General features: G+C 50.3%; 1 protein-coding gene across 2 annotated transcripts in view; it reads left to right on the top strand.

Annotated features, from left to right (window-relative positions):
- Positions 1-19402, top strand: part of LZTS1 (leucine zipper tumor suppressor 1) — a 67634-nt gene extending 48232 nt beyond the window's left edge. For both annotated transcript variants that reach the window (XM_086414399.1, XM_086414400.1), the window contains 3 exons: positions 9591-10068; positions 11433-12221; positions 15617-19402. In XM_086414399.1, the coding sequence (XP_086270525.1) occupies positions 9724-10068; positions 11433-12221; positions 15617-16270 (1788 nt within the window). In that variant the 5' untranslated portion in view covers positions 9591-9723 and the 3' untranslated portion in view covers positions 16271-19402. The remainder of the gene's footprint in view (positions 1-9590; positions 10069-11432; positions 12222-15616) is intronic.
- Positions 19403-19873: the final 471 nt, after the last annotated feature.

Here is a 19873-nt window from a genome sequence, read left to right as displayed (position 1 = left end):
GAACTGAATCCAGCCCCTCCTGTTCTGGTTGGAAACTGAGCCCAGCTTTGCACCAACTGAGGGGAGGATTGTTACATCTTGCAGCCCAGTCTCTGTCTACACCCCAGTTCATGGGTGCTGTGCAAGACAAGCCATCATGCTGAGACTTCTGTGTCCAGGCCAGGGTCTGTACTGGGGGTGCAGCTACATGGTGCTTCTCAAATAAACCGTATTGTATAATAGAATATCTCAGAGAACTGTCCCGGATGACAGTGAGAAATCATACAATAACCAGCGTTGGTGATTTTTCTGGTATATTCTAAGCTCTCACTTCCTTTCATGATAAAGCCCTGTGGCAGGGCAAATGTGGCTACTTCCATTTTACAAGTGAGAAAACAGAGGCACGGAGCTTAAACCACTTACTCAAAGTCACACCGCAAGAGTGGCAGACCTGAGGCTCTAAATATCATATTTTCTTTCCTTTCCTCTAAATCCAGGTTTCTCAACCTTGGTACTATTGAGGGTTCAGGTCAGATAATTCTTTGTCCTGTGAGTTGTTCTGTGCTCTGGCCACCAGATGCCCATGGCACCCCTGGTCATGACAGTCAAAGAAGTCTTTTCTTCACATATTGCCAGGTCACCACCCTGGAGACCCCTCTGCTCTAAACCCCTAAGCCCATTCCTGCATCAGAGCCGAGGGACCATTCTACCAAAACCTTCATCAGCCTGACTCTTCCTAAATACCATCTTCTCCAAGATCTTCCCTGGACGCTGCAACTAAAGTGGAGAACACACGCACACACATGCACACACACACATGAACACAGACGCACACGACTGACACTTATCCCTGGCTTTTCTTTTTTTCCTTCTATGCATTTTCTCCTCTCCTTCCTTCCTCACCCTCTTCCACCTGCACTTTGCATAGTACTTAGCCCTTGTCAGATGAGGAAGAAATATTTGTTGAATTAGTGACCCAATGAACCCCTACACAGCAACCCCGTCAGCTCAGGCCAAAGGTGAGATTACTTGGTGCTCACTGAGGAAACACCCCATGGAGTGTGTTCTGGTGTGGGCGCCCTCCCCCTCTCCATGGGTGCTGGAGGAGAATTCCTCAGGGTTCAGCAAGGGCTTCCCCTGCTCCATCAGCAGCAGCCCAGCCCAGTGGATGCCCCAGATGGAGGCACCTGGTGGGAGAGTGCTGAGAACATAGAGATGCCCAATAGCCTGGCCTGGGTGGTGATGGGGAGAGGATAAAGGAAGGAAAGAAGTCAGGGAATGACCTGGACTGAGAAAGAGCGAGGCATGAGAAGGAGCAGGGTGGCTGGAGGCTAGCATCCTGATCTTGTAGGTGATCTCTCCAGACAAAGAGGGCAGACAAGAGGGCAGCTGTGTATCCTCACTTTCCCCAGGCAGGAAGTCTGGGTTTGGTGTGGACAAAGATCCATATAGTCAAGGCTGTGGTTTTTCCTGAGTCATTTACGGATGTGAGAGTTGGAGCATAAAGAAGGTTGATAGTGGAAGAATCGATGCTTCTGAACTATGGTCCTGGAGAAGACTTGAGAGTTCTTTGGATAGCAAGATCAAACTAGTCAATCCTAAAGGAAATCAATCCTGAATATTTATTGGAAGGACTGAAGCTCCAATACTTTGGCCACCTGATGTGAGGAATAGACTCTTTGGAAAAGACCCTGATGCTGAGAAAAATTGAAGGCCGGAGGAGAAGGGGTGACAGAGAATGAGATGGTTGGATGGCATCACTGGCTCAGTGGACATGAGTTTGAGCAGGCTCTGGGACACAGTGAAGGACAGGGAAGTCTGGCATGCTGTTGTCCATGGGATCGCAAGGAGTCCACACGAAATGGTAACTGAACAACAAAAGGCCATATCTGCTTCTCCCCTTGGTGTGAGATGAGGGGGGATGCAGTAATACTCACCTTCCTGAGTCCTGACAGACCCCTTTTCATGTTTGTGTCTCTAGCTCCATATTCCAGAAAGGGAGGAATGTGTCACCCTGGCGTGAGCCCTGGTTAAAAGAGTACAAGATGGATGGGGAGGGAGCAGCTGCCGTGGGAGTAGCAGCAGCTCAAAGTCCAGGGCTTCCAGGTCCTTGCATTCCTGGTGGGGAAGCCATCCCCGGTGGGGAAGGTCATGTGGCAGGCTGGGGAGGCGATGGCACTCCTAGAGGCAAGTCCCCTCAGTTCCCTGGGGCCAGATTCTGAGACGTGTGTCCTAGGGGCTCCTTTACCACGACCTATTCTTGGCTGTCCTTCTCTTTCCTCTTATAAAGTCTAATGTTTGCTGGATTTCTTTTGTAACATCCATGAAGATCACGGAGCTCACGTAATTGAGCCCAGCCTGAGGAGCTGTAGCTTCTTTACCTTTTCCTCTCCAGTCCTTCTTGCCTCTTCCTTTCCCCTCCTGCAGTCTCCAAGATCTGTGTGGTTGCTCACTTTCATCCCGTATCCCACACTCTGGGCCAGTGAGGATTTCTTTCCCAGGAAGAAAAATGTGCCCTTCCCCTTGCCTGCCTGAGGGCAGAGACAATGAGTCTTGTAGGGGGTGGGTGGGAAGACCCAAGATTTGGGAACTAGGGTGGATCACGGCCAGGTTTTCTGTGATGCTCTCTCCAAGTCGAAAACCAAACAAGTCTAGACATTTAAAGGTAATTAGGTTAGCTTCAAATATATCTGGGGGAGAATCTCAAACTTCAAAGCTCTTCTGTGTGTTAAGACCTGGGGAATGGAGAGCAGAGGCTCCAGGGCTAAGGGACAGAAATGCTCTCAGGATCAGAGCCAGCATCCTTCACCCACTCCATGCCTTTGCTCCCTGGCATCATTTGTCTTCTCCCTCCAGCACAGTGCTTGCCCTTCGCACATCTTCCAGGCTGCCGTTCAGGTCAGTGAAGGAGCTCACCCATACCTAGAACCTTGTTTCCTGCCCAGTTGGGAAATGAAGCTATGGCTGGAGGCCATGAGCTTAATTTCCCCTCCTGACTTTCTTTCTGTCAACCCTTGAAACTGACCTGCCTTCCAGGATAGGATCCCTAACATCTCTGGGGGCTTCCCAGGTGGCACAGTGGTAAAGAATCCACCTGCAATGCAGGAGCTGCTGGAGATGCAGGTTCGATCCCTTGGTTGGGAAGATCTCTGGAACAGGAAATGGCAACCCACTCCAGTATTCTTGCCTAGAAAATCCCATGGACAGAGGAGCCAGGCAGTTTACAGTCCATGGGATCACAAAGAGTCAGCGACTGGGTAACTAGGCACCCTATCTCTGAGCCTCTACCTATAGTCCTCAGCAATCTGCTCACATGTGGATATCATGGAATTTGGGTCTGGGTTCAAATCCTACCTTGGTCACTGGCCAGTTGAATGACAAAGGCCAAGTCATCTAACCCCTCTGTGTTTTGCTTCATTTTCACCCTAGGAGTCTAGAGACAAAGTCTCTGCTCTCATAGAGCTGAAATTCTGGTGGTTATTATTATAAGTTAGCAGCAGATTATTATAGGTTAGCGGCAATGACTTACTGTATGACATGGGGAACTCTACTCAATATTATATAACAACCTAATTGGGCCAAGAATTTGAAAAAGAATAAATACATGTATATGTATAACTGAATCACTTTGCTATACACCTGAAAACTAACACAACATTATTAATCAATTATACTCCAATATATAATAAAAAGTTTTGTTTTAAAAGATTTTGTTGTTGCTCAGTGTCCAATTCTTTGAGACCCCACAGATTTCGGCATGCCAGGCTCCTCTGTGTTTCACCATCTCCCAGAGTTTACTCAAACCCATGTCCATTGATTCAGTGATGCCATCCAACCATCTCATCCTCTGCCACCTCCTTCTCTTCCTGCCATCAATCTTTCCAAGCATCAGGGTCTTTTCCAATGATTCAGTTCTTTGCATCAGGTGGCAAAAATACTGGAGCTTCAGCTTCAGCATCAGTCCTTCCAATGAATACTCAAGGTTGATTTTTCTTTAGAATTGACTGATTAAATCAAGTGTTGTGAAGGAAATAAACAGATTGGTTCTAACAGAGAGGAAGGGGAGAAATGGATTTTTCTATGAGTAACTAGGAAAGCCATGGAGGTGATATTCGAATTCAAAACTAAAGCGTGAGAAAGGGAAATTTGTGTGAAGAGGAAGAGCTAAGGGAAGAGAGTTGTCAGCAAGGCAACAGCAGGCATGAAACTCCTTGATGAGAAGAGGCTTGGTGTGTTCCACCAGCAGAAAAACAACAATGTGGCCGTCACTGAGGTGAGGAGTCTGGAGTGGTGGGCAAATCAGCCAAACCCACTGAACTCATGAGGAGCCTGCTTCACTCTACGAGTAATGGGAAGCCTTGAAAGGTTTTCACCTGTGAGCGGGAGAACTTCGACACTTCAGATGCTTAGGATGAGCAGATGGGGAAAAGATAAATTTGGAGGCTGTCTCAGGGTCCAAGTGAAAGGAGATGGTGGTGCAGCAGGAGAGCTGCAAACAGATTCTTTTTTTTTTTTTTAACTTTATTGAAGTATAGTTGATTTACAATGTTAATTTATGCTGTAGAGCAAAATGATTCAGTTATCTGTATTTATTTTCTTTTCATTTTCTTTTCTATTATGGTTTACAGGATATTGAATATAGTTCCCTGTGCTATACAGTAGGAACTTGTTGTTTATCCATCCTATACATACTAAGTTTGAATCTGCTAATCCCAAACTCTCAATCTATCCTTCCCTCACCCTCCCTTGGCAACCACAAGTCTGTTCTGTATGTCTGAGAGTCTGTTTCTGTTTGTAGATACGTTCATTTGTGTCATGTTTTAGATTCCACACGTAAGTGGTATTCATGTGTCATTTGTCTTTCTCTGTCTGGCTTACTTCATTTAGGATGATAATCTCTAGGTTCATCCGTGTTACTGCAAATGATGTTATTCCATTCCTTTTCATGGCTGAGTAATATTCTATTGTATATATGTACCACCTCTTCTTTAACCATTCCTGTCTGTTGATGGACGTCTAGGTGGCTTCCATGCCCTGGCTATTGTAAATAGTGCCACAGTGAACACCAGGGTGTGTGTATATTTTTAAATTATGGTTTTCTTCAGATAGACATCCTGTAACAGGATTGCTGGATCATATGGCAACTCTATTTTTCATTTTTTGAGGAACGTCCATGCTGTTTTCCATAGAGGCTGCACCAGTTTACATTCCCATCAGCAGTATAAGATTCCCTTTGCTCCATATCCACTACAGCATTTGTTATTTGTAGACTTTTTAATAATGGTCCTTTTGAGCAGTGTGAGGTGGTACCTCATTATAGTTTTGATTTGCATTTCTCTGATTATTAGCGATGATGAGCATCATTTTGTGTGCCTGTTGGTCATCTGTATGTCTTCTTTGGAAAAATGTCTATTTAGATCTTCTGCCCATTCTTCAATTAAGTTTGTTCATTTTTTATTATTGAATTATATGAGCTGCAAACAGATTCATTTCACATGTCTTCCTGGTATTATAGTTCTGTTCCAGCTATTATACTTCTAGAAGGCACCCTAATCCTGTCTTTCAGTTGATCATGGACTCCCTGGACAGCACCTACCATGTGTGAGGCATTGCACTTGACTTCTGTGAGTTTGCTTCATCCTCATACTGAGCCTGTGAAATTCTGATTATTTCCATTCTGTGGCAAAGAAATCTCAGAGAGGTTAATTTTCAAATCCAAGTCTCTCTGATACCATAGCCTATGGTATTATCTCTACAACACTGTCCATGCAGATGTTCACAAATGTGTAACTGGATGAGCAAAAAGTAAGTCACCAGTTGTCCAACTGTTAGAGCATGCAGAGTGCGCAAGAGTCTTTTGGCCAAAAATAGCTTCCCAATATATGGACAGCAGTAAAATATTGCCTCATAGGCCCCTGGGGCCTCAACTAAGCAAGAGATGGATGACCTGGGGCATGAGAAACACATTTTGTCATTGTCAGCTGTTAAATTAGCAGAGGAACTTCATGCGCCTAAGTAGTGCTGTCAGGGAATGGGATGCAGGAAACTTGCATTTGGAGAGGAGAGAACTAGTTCTGGAAAATGAGATGTGGCCATTGAAGATAACACAGGGCTGATGTATGCCTGGAGAGAACAATAATGATAATATAAATCATAGATGCCAGTGAAAATACCTCCTATTCATTGAGTGCCTACTATATACTAGGCTTCAAATAAATGTATCAGACCTATTAGCTTCCAGTAAGATCCAATAAACTGCTTGCAAAGGCCCCATGAGGTATCATCATGTTTCCCTGATTCTAAGAGACCATCAATATAATAAAAGCTTTTCATAGAAAAGCATATATTACACTTATGGAACGCTGTTTTGTTGTGTGGTTGCTCTTATGATTGGAATATAGGATGTATTTATTCATGTCATAGCTACTTTATTCTTCAAGATGACAATGCATGTTTGAATCTGAGCCTTCGTCTTCAGAGTTTGAAGAGTCTTCTGGCTCCCTCAGTCATAATACCCCCTTATCACCCACCTGGGATGTCTTCTGCCCCTTTCAGTTGACAGGGTAATTTAGAGCAGAATAAAGAATGCAGGGTTCCTTCTGCATTTCCTATTTTATTAAACTTGCCGTGTCCCTCCCCTCCCCCCGCTTCTTAATTGAATCATCTGTCTTTTGACTGACTAAGAAATACTCCTTCTCAATGCATGACAATCACACAGCATTTCCAAGCTCTGACAATCAGGTGACCCAGGCTTGAGCGATTTGCCTACATCCACGAGGGTGCCCACATTGCCTTCTATTGCATTCCTCTGTCTGGTGACCAGCAAGGCCGTTGTTATTGTTTTCAGCATTGATTATAAGATGCAGTCCTATTACTTAAAAAAAAAAAAAAACAACTTTAAGTGTATCTTAGAATTGGTTTGTGACACAGAAGGTAAAGACGTAAGAGAGTTTACCTCCCACATCATAGCTGGCAGGGAGCATAACTGGGAATCCAAACCAAGTCGGCCAAGTTACTATTTATTGTTCAGGGGTACAGTTGTTTCTCTCTTCTTCCTGTGAGCCCTCTCCAGTCAGGCCTTTGTTCGCACCATTCCACCAAAACCACTCTTGTCAAGGTCACTGGTGCCTCCACATAGCCACATCCATTGACCAATTCTTAGTCGCCATCTTAGTTCAGCATCACTTGACACCATCTTCATCCTTACCTTTCACGCATCTCCTGCATGTCTGTCAAAGACCCCTTAGTGTCTCTTCCTCATTTCCACTCATCTTCCCGGCCTCAGTGAACCAGTCCTCACTTTTCTCTTGCCTTCTTGCCCTTGCTTTTTCATCTAGTCTCAGACCAAGCTCCAAGACTATGCACAAACAGCTCACACAGGGAAATCTGCAGCTTGCCCTGCTCCACACCCATCCTACTCCACATCACTGCTTGGATCTCTAATGGGCTTTGCAATCTTAATGTCTTAAGCCAAAGTCCTATTTCCACCCCCTCTTCATCCTAAACTGGTTCCTTCTGTGGTCTTTTGCATCTCAATAAATGGCAACTTACTTCTTCTGGATACTTGGATAAAAAACATTGAAGTCATCCTAGATTCCACTCTTTCCCTCCCTACATTCAGTCTTTTAACTAGTACCATCAGCTCAACCTTAAAATTACATCTAAAATTTAATTCTTCCCTGCTCGCTCAGCGGTGCAGGAGACATGGGTTCAATTCCTGGACCCATGTGGGTCTGGAAAGAACCCACATGTGGCAGAGCAACTAAGTCCACGTGCCACAAATATTGAGCCTGTGCTCTAGAGCCCAGGAGCCCAACTACTGAGCCCATGTGCTACAGCTACTGAAGCCTGTGCAACCCAGAGCCCATGCTCTACAACAAAAGCCACTGCACTGAGAAGCCCGTGCACCACAACTAGAGAATAGCCTCCTCTCTCCACAACTAGAGAAAAATAGTGAAGACCCAGCACAGTCAAGAATAAATAAATACAATTGAAAAAAAATGGAATCCACAGCTACCACACTAGCCTAGCCATGTTAGTCACTCACCTGCTATAACAGGCCCAGCACTTCCACCCAAGCTCTCCAGTGGCTCTTTTCCATACAGCAGCCAGAACGACCCTCCACAACCCAAGTCAGATCAAGCTGTCAGCTGCTTAAAGCCATCTGGGGGCTTCTTATCTCAGACTAAAGCCAAAACCTTTATGGCCAGTTAGGCTCTCTGTTGCCTGGCACCTACTATCTCTCTGACGTCTGCATCCTCCAAACCCCCACTGCTAACTACCCTCCAGCCAGACTGGCCTCCTTACTGATCTCACAAATGCCCAACACATTCCACTCAGGGACTCAGGGCTTTGCATTTGGGTCTACCCCTGAGCTTCCTATTTCTCCCCACAGGTCTCCACATGCTTTCTTCTTCATTTTCTTGGTGTCATTTCTCTTCAAATAACACCAAACAGAGAGAGGCTTCATTTGTATTTCCTGCGTAAAACAACCACCTCCTCTTCCTGGTGGCTCAGACTCTAAAGAGTCTGTCTGCAGTGTGGGAGACCTGGGTTCGATTCCTGGGTTGGAAAGATCCCCTGGAGAAGGGAATGGCTACCCATTCCAGTATTCTTGCCTGGAAAAGTCTATGGACAGAGAAGCCTTACGGGCTATAGTCTGTGGGGTCACAAGAAGTCTGACTGAGCAACTAGTACAACAACAGAATTCCATCCCATTCACTTGGCTTTATTTCCCCTGTAGCACACAGATCGCTTGAGGTCACATACGTTGATCTGTTTATGGCCAGTCCACACTACACCGCACACAAGCCCCATGAGTGCAGGGACTGTAACTGTTCACCCCTGCATCCCAGTGCTGAGAAGTGAGCCATCTCAAAGAAGATGTGGTACATAGATACAATGGAATATTACTCAGCCATTAAAAAGAATGAAATAAGGCCATTTGCAGCAACATGGATAAACCTAGAGAGTATCATACTGAGTGAAGTAAATCAGACAGAGAAGGAGAAATATCATGACATCCCTTTTATGTGGAATCCAAAAAGAAACGATACAAACGAGCTGACTTACAAAACAGAAAAAAGCTAACATTTAGAAAACAAACTCACAGTTGCTGGGGGGAAGGGATAGTTACGGACTTTTGGAAGGTCATGTACACACTGCTATATTTAAAGTGAATAACCAACAAAAACCTTTGTATACCACATGGAACTCTACTCAGTGTTATGTGCCAGCCTGGATGGGAGGCAGTTTGAGGGGAGAAGGGATACATGCATATGTATGGCTGAGTCCCTTTTTATTCACCTGAAACTATCACAACATTGTTAATCAGCTGTACCCCAATACAAAATGTTTTGGGTGTTAAAAAAAGAATAAAAATTAAAAAAAAAAAGAAGAGAGCCATCCCATAGTAGGCTTCTAGCAGATGTTTGCTGAATTAGAGAACAAAGGAAGAATGAGAGGGGGGCCCATTGAGACAGAGACAGGGCTGAGCCTCTGTTAAGGGAAACATGCATTTTTTCTGCTGCCCAGATCTCGAGGTTGGTCACCAGTGGGGACGTGCCATGACTACCCCATCCAGGCTGACTTCTGCTTATGTCTTCTTCCAGGTCTCAGCTCTCCCAGGCTCTGTGAGGCTTCTGCTATGACTGCAGTCTCTTCTCGGAGCCAGGACTGCCCCTCGCCGCCCCTGCCACGCCAGGTCCCCGCTCTGCCCCACCTGTCCTCGGCCCCCGTGTCACCATGGGCAGCGTCAGCAGCCTCATCTCTGGCCACGGCTTCCACAGCAAGCACTGCCGGGCCTCGCAGTACAAGCTGCGCAAGTCTTCCCACCTCAAGAAGCTCAACCGCTATTCAGACGGGCTGCTGAGGTTCGGCTTCTCCCAAGACTCGGGACATGGCAAGTCCAGCTCCAAAATGGGCAAGAGCGAAGACTTCTTCTACATCAAGGTCAGCCAGAAGGCCCGGGGCTCCCACCGCCCTGATTACACGGCACTGTCCAGTGGGGACCTAGGGGGCCAGGCAGGAGTGGACTTTGACCCATCCACCCCACCGAAGCTCATGCCCTTCTCCAATCAGCTAGAGATGGTAAGTGGAGGGGTCTCTGGTGTGGGTGGCTGGATTGGAAAGGCAGGGAAGAGGCCTGGGGCTGAGAGCGGTGGTGGGGAAGGTCTTAAGTGCTTACATCACTGAGAACGCTTACATTACTGAATGATGCAGAGAGGGCAGGAGTACTTAACCACACCAGAGAGCAAGATTGGACAAAGGAATGAACACATTGATCAGTCTCATAATGCAAAAGTCCTGGGTGAGCTTTTTAGCACAGAGCAATCAGAGAATGCAAGCCTTTCTGAACTCTGCTGGGCTATAACTCAGGATTGCCAAGGCAGGACCCATAGCCATGTTTTCAAGTGCATGGGAAGCAGGAAGGGCTCCCTTACCATCTGGAAAAGCAGGGGGAGAGCCCACCTGAAGAGATCTGATAGGCTCTCTTGTTAGAGGACTCACAGAGGTGGGCTTTCTCCTCCTTTGCTTCTCTGGTGGGACAGCAGCTCTCACTCAAACCAGCCCTAAAGCATCTTTGTTGGGATAAGAGCTGTGAGTTTGGTAGTTAGTTTTTTGCCATGCTGCGTGACTTGTGGGATCCTAGTTCCCTGACCAGGAATGGAACTCGCACCCCCTGAAGTAGATGCATGGAGTCTTAAACACTGGACCACCAGGGAAGTCCCTCGGGTTTGTTATCATCAGCAATCTAGCAAGGATGAGGGCAGAGTCCCAGGTGCTCAGAAACCCAGCCCACGTCCCAGTTTAAGTTCTCATGGGTCCTGCCAGTCGGTGCTAGAAGTATTGTTCCTGTTCAGCACCCTGGCCTCACCTGGGAGGATGAATCTATGCATTGATGTGCTAGGAAACAGCCCACATGTTGGATAGAGTTTCAACTTTTCAAAGTAAAGAGCTTGTAAACTTTGAAGTCCTCTAATAATGAAAATGATGGCTTTAGGGAAAAGACTGTTATTTCAAGCGGTTCTCCCAACCATTGGGGGAGGCCACGGCCAGAGTTCCAGCTGCTGGCCAACTGGAAGTAATGGGGAAGAAGCAGGGATGAACTTCCCCGAGGAAAGTGTGTCCAGCATCCTTACCTGCAGCACGCAGAGCCCCAGAACCCTGGCACAGGGGTCTCAGCCAGTGAACCTAAAAGGGCTGTCATCTCGGAGAAACTGGTGACAAACTGGTTGGCAGTTTGCAGAACAAAGGGCCTGATGATATTTAAGGACAGTCATGGAGGAATTCCTCCTTCTTGAGGGAAATTCACCACTTCTGGTCCCTTCAGAGTAACGGGTGAGGTCACCTGCAGCCCCTGACCAGGAAGGTGCCATGTAGCTGGCCTGCATACCTGACTCAGGGCTCATCGCAGGGAGACACAGGGTCAGTATGGCTGTTTTCCTCCCCAGGGTTCTGAGAAGGGTGCTGTGAGACCCACCGCCTTCAAGCCGGTGCTGCCACGGTCAGGCGCCATCCTCCACTCATCCCCTGAGAGCGCCGGCCACCAGCTGCATCCTGCGCCTCTGGACAAGCCCAAGGAGCAGGAGCTGAAGCCCAGCCTGTGCTCCGGGGCACTGTCCGACTCCGGCCGGAACTCCATGTCCAGCCTGCCCACCCACAGTACCAGCAGCAGCTACCAGCTGGACCCGCTGGTCACTCCTGTGGGGCCCGCCAGCCGGTTTGGGGGCTCAGCCCACAACATCACACAGGGCATTGTCCTCCAAGACAGCAACATGATGAGCCTAAAGGCCCTGTCTTTCTCTGACGGGGGCAGCAAGCTGGCCCACGCAAGCAAAGACAAGGGCTCTGTGCGCTCCCCCATCTCCACGGACCAGTGCACCATCCAGGAGCTGGAGAAGCAGCTGCTGGAGAGGGAGGGCGAGCTGCAGAGGCTGCACCGCAGCTTCGAGGAGAAGGAGCTGGCCGCCAGCCAACCTTACGAGGAGCGGCCGCGGCGCTGCAAGGACGAGCTGGAGGGGCTGGAGGCCAAGGGCAAGATGAAGGTGGCCGCACAGAAGAGCCAGCGGGCTCAGCAGGTCCTGCATCTCCAGGTGCTCCAGCTTCAGCAGGAGAAACGGCAGCTCCGGCAGGAACTCGAGAGCCTCATGAAGGAGCAGGACCTGCTGGAGACCAAACTCAGGTCTTACGAGAAAGAGAAGACCAGCTTTGCCCCTGCACTGGAGGAGACGCAGTGGGAGGTGAGGATGAGGGCGTGGGCAGGGGACGGGCAGGGGTTCAGTGCCTGCATTCCCCACCACTTTCTCCAGGTCTCCTCCAGGCTCTAAGCAACAGGGAGAAGTGTGAAATCACTCAGTCATGTCCGACTCTTTGCAGTCCCATGGACTGTAGCCCGCCAGGCTTCTCCAGGCAAGAATACTGGAGCAGACTGCCATGCTCTCCTCCAGGGGATCTTCCAACCCAGGGATCGAACCCAGGTCTCCTGCACTGCAGGCAGATTCTTTACCATCTGAGCCATCAGGGAAACCCAAGAATACTGGAGTGGGTAGCCTATCCTTTCTCCAGGGAATCTTCCCAACCCAAGAATCGAACCGGGGTCTCCTGCATTATAGGCAGATTCTTCACCAGCTGAGCTACTGGAGCAACAGGGGTGGGAACACAATTGCCCCGGAAAACTGGGCTGGAATGATGGCTCCCTGACCCGAAGAAAGGGCTTCCCAGTAAACCATGTTGAAGATTTTCTTAGCCTGGGCTTCTTCATCTCCCCAACCCCATGCCTCATGGCCAGAATTGAATTTACTAATTGAGTCATTGGCTGAGAAACTAGAACAAGAGAACCAAGTCCCAGCCAGGCTGTCTGAGGGCCACCTCTGTGCATCGCAGAGGCTCTGCAGGACCGCAAACCATCCCTGGTTCCTGATGGTCCCAAAGCCACAAGAGACCATAGCACTATTTGCGATGTTTTTTCTTCATCTTTTTGTTGTTGTTTTCTTTATGGAAGGTTCTGTGTGCACTCTGAAAACACAGTTCCAAAGCTGTGGGATTTTTTTTTTTTTTTTTTAACTTTTTGGCTACAACACGGCATGTGGGGTCTTAGTTCCCTGACCAAGGATCGAACCCAAGCTTCCTGCGTTGGGAGCATGGAGTCTCAACCAGTGGGCCACCAGGGAAGTCCCTCATCTGTGACATTTGAGGAAAGGGACTTCACCCACTGGTGGGAGTGGTCACATCTGTGCAGGTCTCAGGGACAGAGTTGGCCAGTCCTCATAGAAGTGCAAGTGGAGCTTCTGTTTGGTGGACTGAGATGGAAGCATAGAACAGGAAGAAAGAGGACTCATGTACACATGCACATCCTCAGGCACACCTGGAAATTAGGTGGCTGCACCTGGTCTCACTGGAGAACAGCCTAACCCCCATATCCTGCTCACTTTTCTCACCTGATGGGCCTCTAAAGATGTTGCAAGGACCAGAAGAGGCGTGTACATGGCAGTCACCTCAAAGACTCCTGCCCTGGGAAGGGGCTGAGGACTCACTGGGTCTGGTTAGACCAGCATCACCCCTAGGTAGGGGTGACACACCATCAGCCATGCAGCCATCTGTCTGAACTGATCTCCTGTACTTATTCTGGAAATTAGAGTGACAGGTGTTATCAAGGGTAGAGAAAAAAGATCCTTTCTGAGGAAGTGATGGATAGAGGCGCTAGACAGGTGGGCAGGGAGTGTCACTTTCTGTTTGCCAGGTTTCCCAAAGAGGAAAGGACCTCATCCATGGGACCAGTGCCTTTCTTCTCATCAGTGTTGGTTCAGGAGACCCTTTCCCAGCCATGGTTTCTCAGCCAGGACTTGGGAACACTTTGGCCCATCTCAGAACATAAGCCAACGCTAGCATTATGCATCCATTCTTGCTTGTCTAATCCAGAACTAAGCTGGACATGGCTGTGACCTCATTCCCAGGTTGTCCAGTCAGACTATTAGTAAAACAATAAATGAAGTAAATTTTCACAAAAACATAGAAATATATTACAAACATAACAACAATAATTCATAGAGTGTTTATTAATGCCAGGCCTCAGGTTCTTTCATTTAACCTTTACAACAGCCCTGTGAAACTCAATTTAGAGTTAAAGACACTGAAGCACGGAGAACAATTATAATAGCAAAGAGCTTGTTAGATGACTTGCCAAAGTCACCACATAACAGATATCAGAGGCAGGATCTGATCCTGAATTAGGTCCCAGAGTTCAGAGTTTTATGTTCATAATGCTACTGTGCTAATGGATGCAGAATTGGCCGGGTCACTCTGGTAGAGCCAGGATTCAAAGCGAGGCCCCATCCTCAGCCACGGCTCTGCTGCCCCCTGCATGATGCAAATCCAGGCTCACCCTCGGAAGGCTGTTTCAGTCCCAGCCAAGCATGGTGGTAGGGCTGTGCACACTTCAGAGGTGGTGCATGAGAAAAAGGGGTGGTTCTGCCTCAAGAAGAAAAGAGGAAATATTAATACTTCCAGTCTTGCTCAAAGAATCTATTCTGTGGAGGCCCAGACCCTGGCCTTCATTCTGGCCATCTTTCCTGCAGGCTGGCAGAAAATGCTCTTGTGACACAGCCAGCCAGACTGGCCCTGGACACGTGACCCCCAGTGGCCAGGACTCCATAGACACACGGGTCTGAGTCAGTCTCATTAGTGTCATTAGTTTTGTTTGCTGCTCTCAGCCAACTTTTGATGGAGACTGAAGCAGAAATGGTGGAGGGCACTGGGGAGAACAGCGGCTCATCATTTGGCAGATGCCAGCTGGGCACTGTCTCTGAGCCCAATAGGTTGCTGGGGTGCAGCCATGATTGTGTGAATATTGTCTTTATCCCAAGAGGAAAGAGAAGAGAATATGTGCAGGGGTGAGGCCAGAGGGTGTGAGCATATACACAGATGATAGAAGTTAGACCCAAAATTGACATCATCGATGTTAATGTAGATAGTGGAGCTACCGGCTGTGGGCAGATTAAACCACTGGCCCTTAATATATACATAGCTATAAGTTTGGGTGGACTTCCCCAGTGGTAAAAAAAAAAAAAAAAAAAATCTACCTGCCAAAGTAGTAGACATAAGAGACACAGATTCAATCCCTGGGTCAGGAAGATCCCCTGGAAAAGGAAATGGCACTCCAGTATTCTTGCCTGGAGAATCCCATGGACAGAGGAGCCTGGCGGGCTACAGTCCATGAGGTCTCAAAACCAGGACTTAGCGACCAAACAACAGGGACACGAGTTTGGGTATGGACTGAGATTTAGACTGAATGGGGGGTGAGGCAGGCTTGTGGACAGACCTAGCCAGATTCAGAATGAAAGGAGCCTCACAGCAGGGCTTGGCCTTCGTGGGTCGCCCAGACCACCATGCTGGGGGCTCTTTCCAGGCACTGTGTGAGGACTAGTTTAGTTCTTTTTATTTTTGGCGGCGCTGGGTGGCTTTCAGGAGCTTAGTTTCCGGATCAGGGATGGAACCCACGTCCTCGGCAGTGAAAACCACGAGTCCCAATCACTGGATCACATAGGATTAAGTGCTTTTAAGCAATCAGGTGCCCCGTACGTGCGGACTCTCACCCTTTGGCTCTCTCTTGTCCCTGCCCTGCCCTGCCTCGTGGCAGGTGTGCCAGAAGTCCGGAGAGATCTCCCTCCTGAAGCAGCAGCTGAAGGAGTCCCAAACAGAGATCAACGCCAAGGCCAGCGAGATCCTCAACCTGAAGGCTCAGCTGAAGGACACGCGGGGCCGGCTGGAGAGTTTGGAGCTGAAGACGCAGGACTTGGAGAACGCGCTGCGCACCAAGGGCCTGGAGCTGGAGGTGTGCGAAAACGAGCTGCAGCGCAAGAAGAACGAGGCGGAGCTCCTGCGGGAGAAGGTGAACCTGCTGGAGCAGGAGCTGCTGGAGCTGCGGGCCCAGGCCGCCCTGCAGCGGAGCAGGGACGCGGCTGCTCTGGGTCCCGCCTCCGCGGACGACGTGCCCGCCCTTCAGCGCGAGCTGGAGAGGCTGCGTGCAGAGCTCAAGGAGGAGCGGCAGGGGCATGACCAGATGTCCTCTGGCTTCCAGCACGAGCGGCTGGTGTGGAAGGAGGAGAAGGAGAAAGTGATCCAGTACCAGAAGCAGCTGCAGCAGAGCTACCTGGCCATGTACCAACGGAACCAGCGCCTGGAGAAGGCACTGCAGCAGCTGGCCCGGGGGGACGGCGCAGGGGAGCCCTTTGAGATCGACCTTGAAGGGGCTGACATCCCCTACGAGGACATCATCGCCACCGAGATCTGAGGGGCCTCCTGGGAGAGGGCCGGGGACCTGGCACTGGGAGGCAGGGGTGCTGAGTCTGTCAATGGGGGCTCCCTTGCCCTGCTTCCCTGCTCAGGCCTCAGAGAGAAGTACAGACTTCAAGGCGAGGAGATTGGTTGCGGGGTGGGGGTGGGGAACGGTTGCTGCTACAGGGCCTCTCCTGGCCTTTCCCAAGATCCAGCGCTTAGCAACCCTGCAGCCGGCCAGACCTCCAGCTTTGCCAAGAGAGGAGTCCTGGGATCATCAAGATTTGGTTACTGGCTTCCTAAAACTTGGTCTTTGTTCAAAATGCTTAGAGATTTTGAACCCTCTAAGCATTTAGAGGGTTCCCTAAATGCTCTCCCAGAGAGGGTGGTGACTGACGGAAGCTCCCTTCCACCTCTTTTCCTACAACTTTTCTTGACTCCCACCCCCGCTCCCAACACACTGGGTTTGCCCCTTGGGAACAGAACACAAGCATTTATGACCAGAAGCTTTGGAATCTGACCTGGTCATACCTCATCTATTCCCCCCAGCCATGGAGAGACAGGGGTTGGAGTGGGATGTGGAGAACCTGGCTGAACAGCAATCAGAGCTTCCCAACACTGTAGGTCTCAGAAAGGAGGGGAGAGCTGGGGCTACCCGGCGGATGTCGAGACTCAGCCAGACCAGAGGGTGTCTGAAGGAGAAGCTAGGTGGTGACAGCCAGACCCTCTAGCCCTGCTGACTGGACGTGAGCAGCCTCGGGATGACTGGTGGCCTTTGATCTCTTCTTAAAGCCATAGCCCCAAGGCCCTGGGATGGGTGCTGAGGAAGAAAGATGATGCAGGGAGTGTGTGACTCCAAGCTGTCCCCAGGGGAGCCCCCAGATCTTTTCATCATGAGACCAGAGATAGGGATTTCCCCTCCTGTTCAAGTTGCTCAGCAGTTACCCTGCATTGGTTTTGATTCCTAAGAACCAAGTCTTTGCTTGAACTCAGAATAACCTTTGTCCACTGAGATGGCACAGGGTCATCTGGGCTAGGCCTTCCCCCTTCACCTTCAGCTCCATCCTGCTGCCGGTCATGTCCCTTGTCACCTCCAGGGCTAAGTACAGACAGAGTCTTTACAGGTCAGGGAGGGGCCCCAAAGTGCCAGTGTCCAAAGACAGTAAGAGGCTCAAACACAGCCTCTGAACAGCCCTGGGGCCCCCGGCTGCACCCCCCTCTGCTTGCATTAGCCCCACCTGAGCCCCATAATCAAGGACTCCTGGCCTGCAGAAGGCTGGTTTTCCCTTTCAAAGATGTGCGGAGAAAAGATTGTTTCTCAGTTGCTTGGTTCAGGGAATTTTCTTCTTCTTTTTCCTTTCTTGTCTTTTCAGACACAAGCCAGATCTCGCAGGCAGCCAGGCTGTTCCATGTTCTATTTTTGCCTCGAGCTGCAGCTGCTGTTCCTGGGACAGCCAGCCCCGGCTGGATTCCTGGGCTCACGCCCGCATGCTGAGGGGGGTTAACTGAATGTCTGAGTATGCAGCAGCCCCAGGCCATTGCTCCCCAGTTCTGTCCCCGACTGTGGACCCCTCCAGGCCCCAGGTGGTAGTGGGGAGCTGCTTCTCCTCCAGCCTCCCATCCTGCCAGGGTCCCCCCACAGTCCCTCCTTGAGCCTGGACTGAGAGCAGGGCCGCCTTCCCGGATGCTGGCTCTGCCTTCCATTCCCCAAGTTAGGCTGTGCCTGTCCTGCCTTCACGTGACAGAGGAGCCTCTCTGGAATTTCAAGCCATTACTCTTAGTCATAGGCTAGACTTAAACCCGGAATCCACAGGCCCAGAGCTCCCTCTCTGCCTGGAGGCCAGTCCCCTCCACAGGACACAGGCAGATCACCCCCACTCCCCAAATCAAAGACTTCCCACCCCTTGTCTCCTGGTTGCTTCATCTCTACCAGCCTGTGCCTTGTCTGAGTCCTTTCCTCCCAGAGGCTGTCCTGATGGATAGAAAGAGGCTGCTGCCCCCTCCTCGGGCTGGAAACCACCCCCCCAAAGGGCAGCCAAAAGCCCATTGCTCTGCCCTCAAGACCTCGCTGCAAAGAGGTGGGTGCTAAGCCCCAGGGGAGGGCGCTCAGGGGCACAGCAGCTCCACCTCAGTGTGACAGTGCCCTGCACCCCTGTCCCCATCTCTGCCCCAGGCCAACCCATGGAGCCCTCCCTGGGGTGCCACCAGCCCAAGGCTCCAGGGTGGCCCAGTTGCACCAGAATGAGAGTGTCCTGTAACATAGCGACCTCGCCGCGGTGTGGTTTCCCTTCCCCTCCCTGTGCTGAAACCTCCATGCTATTCCTGGACCTTGCCAGACCCAGCCTCTCTCCGGAAGGAGCCTCTGAGCAGCAGAGGCTGAGCAGGACTGGAGAAGTCGGCCACGCAGGCCTCGGAACAGGCGGCCTGGCCCAGGGCCAGCGGGAGCTCGCCGCCTCTTCCCCCGAGAGTGGCTGCTAAGACGCATGCTCACTGGATCAGAGCTGCGGCTCTGCTAGCCAAAGGAGGGTGAAGCTCTCTGCTGTGAGCAAGGAGGCAGCCACACCGAGGGGGGCTCTGCCTCTGGGCTTTAGAGTGACCAGACTCTCATGTGGCTCCCACCCTGGATTTATCCTGTGGTCTCTGCATTTGGATTAACCCCTGCTGGGCACAGTCGGTCCCCATGAATACCGAGTTCCATGGGGACTGCGTTGGGGGGTACCTCTCCCCTGAGAAGCACCCACCGAGCCTCTGCCCCTGCTCGACTCCCGGCCTAGCCTGGGCCACTTCTTGGGAGAGAGATCCTAGGGGTCAGGCAGGCTGGGTGGTCAGAGCCGCAGCTGTCCCTGCCAGGAGGACACGCACCTGTGTATGCACCTGTGTGCTTTCATGCTCCGCCTTCCTCATTTATCTGTGCTCCCCCTTGCGCTTGCTCTGCAGGCTAAGCGGGAACTCCGGCCCAGGCTGGCTATGGATGGACTAGCATTTGGAAGACTATGTACAGAGTTATTTTTCTCTTGGTTGTGTCTTGTTTGGTTTGCTCTGCTTTTGACAGCTTTGATTTATTTTTGATGCCCCCTTTTGGCCATGTAAACTATTTCTGGTAATTTTATGTTTTTATTTATGAATAAAGAATGCCATTTCTCATGCCCTCCCAAGCTACCCTCCTTCCCCTGGCTGTGGCATGGCAGCTCCCTGGAGCTCCTGCATTTGGAGTAAGAAAGGTGATGTCCCTTCTCACCAGTGGTGGGGGTGGTTTGCAGCGGGTTGGGGGAGGGGTGTTGGGGTGGGGTGGAGGGGTAGGGACAGCTTTGATAGTGGCTGTATTGGCTGGTAGGAAAGCAGGGGCCTTGGCATCAGATAGACCTTCAGCTGGTCCCTGCCCCTCACCAACCCTGTGACCTTATCTGTGTGACCAGGTCTTGGGGAGAACCTGAGGAGGTGGAAAGGAAACCAAGGGCTGTGGTCCCCTGCAAAGGCAGAGGTTCTCCGAAAGAGAGCCCCCTTCCCCCAGCCCCAACTTCAGACCTCCCTGCCTCTTCCCTCCAGCCTCTCACCTTGCCAGCCAGCTCCTTGGCCTATTACATATGGCCTCATTGGCTGGAGACCAGGGTGGCTATTG

Source organism: Bos grunniens, chromosome 8 (assembly GCF_055505025.1).
Source record: "Bos grunniens cultivar Pamir isolate PY7600 chromosome 8, Bosgru_T2T1.0, whole genome shotgun sequence".
Classification (NCBI taxonomy): domain Eukaryota; kingdom Metazoa; phylum Chordata; class Mammalia; order Artiodactyla; family Bovidae; genus Bos; species Bos grunniens.
Note: the sequence above shows the minus strand (reverse complement) of the source record. Positions and strands in the feature narration are given on the sequence as shown.